The 10,085-nt window shown below is 35.2% G+C and overlaps 1 protein-coding gene across 2 annotated transcripts; it reads left to right on the top strand.

Annotated features, from left to right (window-relative positions):
* Positions 1-5,652: 5,652 nt before the first annotated feature.
* On the top strand, positions 5,653-10,080 carry LOC108473501 (uncharacterized). 2 transcript variants are annotated; one of them, XM_017775097.2, is made up of 11 exons: positions 5,653-6,097; positions 6,351-6,450; positions 6,544-6,694; positions 6,909-6,966; positions 7,054-7,175; positions 7,291-7,383; positions 7,542-7,814; positions 7,964-8,028; positions 8,123-8,218; positions 9,219-9,422; positions 9,696-10,080. In XM_017775097.2, exons 1-11 carry the CDS (start codon positions 5,976-5,978, stop codon positions 9,798-9,800), a joined length of 1,389 nt encoding a protein of 462 aa, XP_017630586.1. In that variant the 5' UTR covers positions 5,653-5,975; the 3' UTR covers positions 9,801-10,080. The 2 variants fall into 2 exon arrangements, with proteins under 2 accessions (XP_017630586.1, XP_017630584.1); XM_017775095.2 differs by having other exon boundaries at positions 7,995-8,218.
* Positions 10,081-10,085: the final 5 nt, after the last annotated feature.

Genomic DNA, 10,085 nt, shown 5'->3' with positions numbered 1-10,085 from the left:
GTGGAACTTTCTTTCCCACCAATCAGCCCTAGCCTTTTCCTCTTGGATTTCTTGCCTCCACTGTTCAGACGTTTTACCCAAGCCAGCATTTCTCATTGACTTATGCAGCTGCTTGTAATCAGTCTTCAGACTGTCCAGGTCCTCCTTAACCTCTCTCTTTCTCTCTCTCAAATTCTCAGCCTTGGATTTTTGAGCATCAACATCCAACTTTAAGTATACTTTTTCCTCCTCCAACTACTCTATTTTCCTTTCTAACTCCGAGGTTTTCTTTTCGAAGTCTTGCTTTATGATTTCCAATTCGGAGGGGACCACTCGCAAATATTCCTCTATAGGTCGAACTTCTTCTAAATTTAGCCTCGGAATATTATCGTTAACTCTTCTACTCCACCATTCATTATATTCAAGAGTCACTATTGGATTCACAGCAACTCCCTTTATCCGGCAAGTTTGGTTCCAAGCATTATAAATCTCGCGGCTCTTTTTCTTGGAGTCTTTCCCTCCATACGAGAACCCACTCTGAGCTAGCCCATGCGTCATCGGTATAAATTGTCTTGATCTATATTGCCTCAATACAAACAGAGGGGCGTATCCAACGGCTCCCAAAATCCCAAACAAAAGGACCCAATCATAACTCCCACACGGTAGAGAATCTCATCGAAAACCATCCAAGGGGCCTTCTATTCGATATCTTCCTCTTGGAGATTTTAAAGTATCGCCATCCATTTTTGCTTTGTTATGTCATCTCTTCTCGATATGGTCACTATCTCCTTCAAATGTGAGTAATCTCTGAGAAAAAGTCGGTAAGAGGCATTGTCTACCCTCCAAAAGTGGCTATGAAACCATACTAACAAGAGTTATGCACACCCAATAAATCTGTCTTCACCTGCCCTCCGACATGCACTCAAAGATCTGAAAGTCTCAGCCAAGATTGTAGGAACAAGAGTGACTCCTTTACCAAATCGGTTAAATAGATCGGCGACTGCTTCATCTACATGCCTTAAAGCCTTAGGGAAAATAACCAAACCATAAACGCTCAAGGCGAAGACATCAACTCTTTTCTTCATATCAGGGTGTGTTAGGATCAGCTCTCTCAAATTCTCCCAAGGGATGCACTTTCCATTACCTTTCTGCTGGACTCGAGCTGCAACCCACTGCTCACTCATCCCAGTGATATTCATCAACCTCTTTACAAAGGTTGGGGTATTGACAGCTCTAGAATAAATCTTATCAACTTGAAACCTTGGACAACGAAGCAAGGCTGTATATTCCTCGACAGTAGGTGCTAAATCCACCTTTCTGAAAGTAAAACAACTGTAGGCGGAATTCTAAAATTGAGCCATAGCGCGAAACAAATACCTATCTACCTTAACATCGATGAGATAATGAATATCACCATAATTACAGTAGAGTAGCTGCTTCATCTCCTCATCCCAGTGACTCCATAATTTTTTCAGCTCTTGAAGATCATTCTGAACCACACTAATACAGGTAAAATCCCATAACTTTGACGTGTACCCCTTTGTCAAACTGTCACCTTTCTCTAACTGTGCATTCTCCGACCATCTTTGTACAAATGCGTTGTCTTTCACTTTATCAAGGAATTCGTTCTTCATGGCAAAACTTTCTATTAGTAACCGAACCGTATATCGACACCTCCTTTTATGATTAAAATGTTATGCAATCACTATTAAAGAAAGAAGGAAAAACACAAGTCAGAATTATGCATAACAATAAAAATCAAAGCAATCAAGAAATTATCAAACGCCTATTCGGGAAATAACTAGGGCTGGGTGTAATTCTACCTAAGGCGGGTTCCTACAGCTCACTATATGTGGTTTAGTTCTAGAGTAAAGGTACCTAAACTAGCAGATTCCTCGATCCTCGCCCATTATAGGTTCATATGGATCAAGTTCGGTTCAGGGGAATACATTTCCTTATGCCCGTGCGGAGGTGAAAACCTCACGAAAGTATAGTTTCTCACTCCCACTTAAAAGGTGTGACCCAGCGGTCATGCGATATGATGCGAGAGTTTATAAAGAAGTTTAACGAAAAAACAAACTCAAGAAGGACACAGAAAATGCAAAGCGAGGATCGTGTATTTTTAGAAAAACTGAATTTCTAAATTTCGACAAGAAGACATAAAATTATCAATTTACAGCTCGACTCTCTTATAGTTCCCAGCGGAGTCGCCAAGTTGTCGAAACCATTTTTTTGAAAACGGGAAATCGACTTTTGAAAACGAAAAGTTGGGAGTCGCCGCCAATCGTTTTTAATAGGGTGTGATTGGATCACCTCAAAACACGGTCATTTTTAATAGATAAATAATTTTTTCAAAACGACGATTTTGGTTTGCAAAAATAGAAAACCGGTTCGGGAGTCAGTTATGTATGAGGAAGGATTAGCACCCTCGACACGCCCAAAATTGGTACTCGATTGATTATTTAGTGTCTTAATGTCGAAAATTAAAGATTTGGACAGAGTTCAAAACGCGATCCTCCTTTTACTAGCTTTTAAAACATTTAGGTAAGTCAAATGTGTATTAAAGACCATCTCACCTCAAGGTAAAACATTACATCCAGTACGTTAGGACATAACATTTTTGACCCTCAATTGTGAGCTTGCCTTTAAAACGTGCGTTTTAGCCTTAAGAGGATATTCGAATATTCAAAACAAACAAAGAAAGCGAAACCCAGTACGTTAGGGCACGATTCTTCAAATTCTTTAAATACCGAACATTGCCTTTATTTTGAAATTTTTTTAGAGTGAACTGGTAAGAGGATATTCGAATATTCAAGACAAACAAAGAAAGCAAAACCCAGTACGTTAGGGAACGATTCTTCGAATTCTTTAAATACCGAAATAATTCCTTAAGTTGAGAGGGTTTGAATTAACGATGATAAAAGCCGAATCAAAATATACTTGTTTGGGTTTGTTTGGAGAAGAAATGAAACCACTGATGTTGGCCACATAAGTTGGAATTTAAATCACAATGATAGCAGGAGATAAGAACATAATCACGAACATGCATAATATTACATGGCAAAAGTTCTAGGCAAATAAATCATAATCATATGACAAGAAGGTATATGTAATGGCTATATACTTTATGCAAAGACTAATATTAACACACAAAGGCCAATGAATTACAATTCAATTTTTAGAAAAGTGCCAAGCAAATGAACACAAATGAAATGAAGCAAGTTTTAAAATAAAGAAGAATTAATAATGTGAGAAATGAAAAATGTGAAATCACCTATATACAAACAACAAAAAACGAGTAATATATGAAGGAGTTTTGAAAAATACTAAAAACAAAATACATAATATACAAAATATAAATACTTCTAGGCAAATAGTATGCATATAAATAAATAATTCACATGAAATGAAGAGAAAAGGAAAAATATTAATATGTAAAATAATAATATATAAACTAATTTTAGAATAAATGTCACGTGAAGTAAGCTAAAATGAATTATACAAAACCATATCTATATTTGTATATCAATTTAAACCAAATAGTATATATATACAATACAAGCAATTTAATAAAAATAATAGCGTAATATTAAAGCAAAGAATACTTATAACAAAAAAATCAAAAAAGTGTGCTATGAGATAAAATATAAAAAAAATTCAAATGAAAATAAAACAGTATGAAATAAAATAATTCAAAATCATATGTTTAAATAGTATATTTTAAAAAAAATGAATAACCAAGAAACTTAATTGAAATAAAAGTAAAACTAAAGGGATAATTTATAAACAAAGCAAATTATTAGAACAGGATCAAGGACCGAAAAACATGCGCCCACATATTCGGGGATTTAAGCGGAAAATATCCCAAAACCCCAAAACACCGTGTTTAGGCAAGGATTAAAACTAAACTGATATAAAGTTCCTGGGCAAAATTTTAAAAAAAATAAAAGAGAAAACATTGGCCTAATTGGACAGCAATGCAGAGATGGGGAACTAACTACGCAAATAACCCCTTAAAGGGGAGAATGAGCAAATCCAACATATGGATTAATGCGCAGACTACTTTTCACCCCCCAAAGTACTGTTTCAAAATTAATTGACCATTATTTTGTTTTTTTCTTACAACATTAAAACCCTTTTCCTTAGAAAACCAAAAGCTTTCTCTTTTACTCTAAAAAACCCTGTAGGTTTTAGCCTCCACAGTACCACCATTAAATTTGGTAGTCGGTAATGCGTGAAGAGAGTCTTCGACTCCGCTCAGGCCATACTCAGAGACTTAGTCGCCTCTCAACATCAAGAGAACAAAGGGAAAAGACCTAAACCGATGCTCCAATCGATGAACCAAAGGCGAGTTCCCCTTTTCCCCTTTTGTTGTTTTTTCAAGCAGTAGATAAATCAAAGAGACAGCAGCCAAAAAATAGAAAGAAAAATGGGACTTAGAATCGCTTTAACCAATATTGTTGCTATTGATTTCTGTATATGTTTGATTTTTGTATCTATCTCCCTCTTTTTTCTAAAAAAAAAAAAAACCCATTACAATACTTTCCAAAGACTTTTATAGCCTATTTTACAACTTATTTTGCTTGTTTGTAGGTTCATTTGAGCACGTCTTTGATGTGGCCTAGTAGAGGAGTGCACGACGCGGAGGGACGCGCGACGTGCGGTGCTTGGGAACCTCCACGGTTGCGGCGGCTGAGGGCGTTAGATGCTAGAGTTTTAATTTTTCTTTAATTTTGCTGGGCTGTTAAGGTTGTTTTGGGTTTAAGTCTGATGGGTTTAGGGTTTGGGTAATGGTTTGTATTGGGCTTAGAGATTGGGTTAAGTTTGTTTTGTTAATTGTTTTGGGTTTTAAATGTATTGGGCCCTGGGTATAAATTGGGCTTAAGAAGCAATATAAATAAAACACCAAAAAAATACCGAATTCATATATATAAAGCAATTATATTTATCGGTAAGATGTATACATATTAAATAGGTAGAAAAATTTTAATCCTAAGCAGTTTCTGACTTGAATTTAAATAAAAATAAGATTGAATAATAACATTAAAATAGTTGTAATTTAACAAGTAAATATTTTTAAAATAATAATAAAATTAACAAAAATAATGTTATATATTATCTAAACAATAATAATAAAATAGTACTAATATAATAGTAAAAGATAGTAAAATAGAGAAATAAAACAACAAAAAAATATCATCAAAACAACAAAAATAGTAAAAAAATTGTCCTTTTGTGAATTTGGGTTGGGCCGGGCAAAAAATACATTATCCAAGGCCCGACCTATTTTTAAATATGTCTTATTGTTTCTATTTGTTGGGTCTATATTTTTGTCTAAATCCTAACACTTTTCGAGCAGAGTTTCAGACTGAATCGGATAGCTTGACCCATGAACAAGTTTAGATATATGAAAGAAAATGTTTTTAGTAATGTTATGCATAAATTAAAATGTATAATAATTTTAAATAAAATTTAAGGTTGTATTCATGGAATATTAAATTTATTTTAATACTACACATAATTAATGTTTTTGGTAAGTGAAATTAAAATTATTTTGAATGATAAGTTGTGATGGTATATACCAAAAGTAGTTATATTTTATAGAGAAAAACAAATAATGACACCTAGCATGTAGTATAACTCTATTGGTGGATCCCTCCCTCTTATGTCGTCAGCAAAATACAATTCCATCAATTTGGAATTATCAAAATAGTTAATAAAAATTATTAACGGTGTAAACTAAATTTTTTAATGTTTTTTAACCCTTTTTTTTTCCTTTCTGTTTCTCTTATGCTTCTGCCTCTGTTCCCTCCCTTCTTCATTAAAGTAGTTTTTCTATGTTAAATTTCATTTCGGCACATTCATGGAGAATTAAGTTATTTGATTGTAAAGTTGGGGTGGGTCTTTTCTTCTTCATTTGGGGCTTTACAATAACATCCCTCTCTTTTCCTTTTTGTTCCTTCAATTTTGGTACTCTATAAATTAAATTTCTTCACATGAAAAGGAAGGACAAAGAAAGTGATAAAACAATGGCTGATTCCACTGAGTTGGACTTGCAGAGCAGCAGCGATTACTCTTTTGTATGGGATCCTCAAACTCACCTCTATTTTCATGCCAGGTTGATTTATTTATTTACTTCAAATTTTCTATTTTATTTTTTATTTATCTATAAACTATTACTATTAATTCTTCCTCTCATTTTTATGAAATTACTTTTTATATTTGAGAAATTAATTGTAGATTTTTTTTTCCTTTAAACTTCGATGATTCTATCCCAATGTCATACAATTGGTTTTTTTTTCCTCTCTCTGTCTCTCTCAATGATCTTTTGTTCATTTTGGCACCGTACGCCTTCGTTTGATTTGTTGCAGTAGTGGATTTTACCATGATCCTGATGCCGGATGGTACTATAGCAGTAAAGATGGTCTCTATTACACATTTGAGAATGGAAATTATGTGCTTTTGGACATGGTAGTTAGCTCATACCTTCTTTTATCTGGATGATTAATCCTATGTTCGGTATGCTTTTCATGTTAGGTTTTTGATTCCAAAATGATTTTGCAGGAAGGAGCTGTGGCTGATAATTCTGTTTTAGATGAGCCTTGTGCCACTGCGTCTTATAATGGTCCCGAGTATAATCGCTCTTCGTCTCAGGGCAATGAAGTTGATGCTCAGAATACTACTATAAATGTTGCTGATGAATCTACTAGTACAGGTAAAATTTCTCTTTACTCAATATTATGCTGTGGAATGATTGAAGGGTAGTTGAAGGAACAAGTTTTCTTTGAGCGGTGCAATCTGTGAATCTGATTCATTAGTACAAAATTTCATCTCAAAAATAAGTTCTACTTTTGTAAATAATGTTCTGTTGATTGGATTCTCTTTCGCTCTAGTGCTTTAAACCAATTCTCGGTACTTCTGATTACCAGGTCCGATAGAGGACACCAGTGCTCAAGCATCTGAGCAGCCACCACCACCATCAGAGTGGTTTGCTACTTCTGACATTTTATATCCTATATTTTGGTTGAACTAGTTGATTACGTGTTTTCTTACTGAGGTATCATCTTGATTCAGGTTAGAAGACACACTCATAGACCTTTATCTTTCTGGGTATAACTTAGCTGCCAATTCTGCTGCTGATGCAAGTATTTCGTTGGAAACAGACGAAAAAGAGAATTTCAAGTTTCCTACTGATGGTTTGTCACAAATTTGCTTGTTCAAAATTTCTAAACGCTTGCTAGCTTCTGAAGATGATTGTAAAAAGTTGGTTATGTTCTGAAACTTATCTAACGGTGTTCTGTTGAGGGGCAGGAAATGATGAGATGTACGAGTTGGAAGAGGGTGAATGGATCCCAGAGGAAAGCTTTGGTTTGGGCGGTTCAAGTGAAGTTGTCCCATATGAAGGTCTTGCGACAACGTTGCTATTGTTACATTTGACTGATATCCAATTTATTTGAAATAAACATCTACTTCAGTTTTGCCTACAAATTTTAACTCTTAAGGGATTCCTGTGGGACAAGTTCCACGAGTCTAAATGAACACACTGGAAAATTTTCATTCAGGTGATACATGGGATGAAGAGAACTGGCGAGCCCAATACGGACAAGTCACACGTTGCAAAGATGAGCCCTTGCTAGAATTTCCAGTTGTGGATTTGTGGGATTGGAGTATGGTGACAAAACCAAAAGAGGATGGAAAAAAGCAAGTGGCTAGACTGATAGGTCGGCTGGTGAAGCGGTCGGCTAAAGTTCACCCCTCTGTGCCTCTTGGCGGTGCTCTATTAAAAACTGCTCCCATATGTGAAGTTCATCTTGATCTGGTACGAGTTAGAACAGGTTTGCATCTGCCACTTCTCTAGAACAACTTTTGCAAACGAAACAAAGGGTGATTCTTGGGTTTTGATCGGGAGGAAGTAAGGAAATTATGTCTTCTTCTAAAACAACTCTCTTCATGAAATCTAATGTTAATGCTCCTAATTTGTAAGGTTGTACCCCCTCCGCCATTATTTATTTCAGGACAAGTGTACAAATTGCGAACTCCATGTCCAAGGTATTTAGCTTCCTTGTCAACATATGATTCTTCTGATCCAACAAAAGATTGGGGCTTCCCTGATTTATTAGTCAATAAGAAAAGTTTCGTCCAGTTCAAATCTAGACAAAAGCAAAAATCAGAAGCAACTAGAGAGAAAGGCTTAAAGGATTTGTCTATGTTGTCAGATCAGCCCTCTACATCTTTGAAGGTAGCGTTTGCTTTCAAGAAGTTTAATTCCAAGTTCTTTTTCTGTAGTTATGCATGTGAAGAATATAATTAAAAACTATAAGTAGATGGGAAAGTATAAGAAATTTAATAACAATGAAAGAATTGGTATTCTACTGAAGCAGAGGACAGTATTTATTTGGGGTGTAATTAAGCTGAGCTGAGCTCAAGTTATAAGAAGTTTGAGCTCCTCTCAATATTTGGGGTTGGAATTTGGCTTAAGCTCAAATCTCACTTTTATAGCCCAAGGTCGATTCAAGATAAAAAAAAAAGATTGTTCGAGCTCTTTTGGTTAGGATCATTTAAGTGTAAAAAATGAGATTGATTCTTATGATCAACTTCAAACTCGATTTTTATGTGTGAGCTCAAATTGATATTTTTAAATATTACCAAAAAATAAAACTAGAGGACTCAAGTAGGCTTGCAAACTACTTGAATTAATTATTAAGATATTCGAATTTGGTTTACTCAATAGCTTGAGCTACTTGAGCTTGACTCAAAAATTACTAAACCAGAGTTTTTTTTCTTTCAAGTCAAACTCAAGTAGCTTGTGTGCACATCTCATTCACATCCCAATGAGATGATATCAAGTAAACATTCCAAAGTTTCATGGGAAAATATACGATCTTCACATATAGTCCTTTTTTCCTGATTTGGCTTGTTAAAAATTCATTTAATTCCAATACCATTTATGTTGCCAAGAGACTGCCTAATGGTCATCACACATTCAACACCTTTACATCAAATTTGGAGGCTCAATTTATATACCTATTCCCACTTAACTGTTATTTCTTTCTTGTTTCACCCAAAAGAAGAAATTAAAAAGAAATCAGTTTTTTTCTATAAGAAAATTCATATGTAGACTGGAGGTAATTTTTGTTAGTGTCTTGGAACTCAATTATATTGGATGCCATTTTTTATAGGAGTTTGTGTGCGCTATGCTGATTCCTTTCACACACTGCCTTTTCCTTTGTCTCTTGCAGGGAAGCCATGCATATCGTGATAGAGCTGCTGAGAGAAGAGCCTTGCGTGGTGGCTTTGGTCTGGGTCCAGGGCAAAAGAATGCAGGAAGTGATCATGATAATGATCCTACCTGTATAGAAGATGCCAAAGCTGGTGCCTTGAACATGTCATTTGGGGCTGATAGTTATGCCAGACGAATTATGGAAGGCATGGGCTGGAAAGAGGTGAGTGTTGATCTTATTACATGTGGTACATGAGACAAATACTTACATCTATGATGATATTGAGGGGTATGAAACCTTTTATCCTAGATATTTATCAGTCATGACTGACACTAATTACTCATGTTGATTGGATGAAAGAATTATTTTTAAAAAGGAAAAAAGTAAGATTAAGACACCAGAGAAAAATGCTTCTTCGATTATACTTGACACTTTTGTCATAAAGTCTTATATAACCACCATTTTCCTACTGTTTGAAACTTAAATTGGATGCAGGGGGAGGCTCTTGGTAACACCATAAAGGGCTTGACAGAACCATTACAGCCAACCGGGAACATTGGTAATGCTGGATTAGGATGGCCTCAAACAAGGCACCGCTAGGATTACTAGCCACCATCAACTTTCTTTTTATACTTTGGGCCGATGCTATATATTATAGTTTCTGGAAACTCGTGTGTGGACAGTAAAGCACCATGATCAAAGTTACATAAATGGAAGAACATCATGGTGGTGTTCACGGTTTAAATTCCTTTATCATCCTCTCTTTTGGTTAAATTCCTCTTGTTTTGGGTAATACAGGCTGTGAGTAAATGTGAATGGGGGTGATATCATTATTGTTGCAAACGTTGTGGGTTATATCAATATTGATTTATTGCTTTCAGAGGA

Source organism: Gossypium arboreum, chromosome 3 (genome assembly GCF_025698485.1).
Source record: "Gossypium arboreum isolate Shixiya-1 chromosome 3, ASM2569848v2, whole genome shotgun sequence".
Lineage (NCBI taxonomy): Eukaryota > Viridiplantae > Streptophyta > Magnoliopsida > Malvales > Malvaceae > Gossypium > Gossypium arboreum.
Note: the sequence above shows the minus strand (reverse complement) of the source record. Positions and strands in the feature narration are given on the sequence as shown.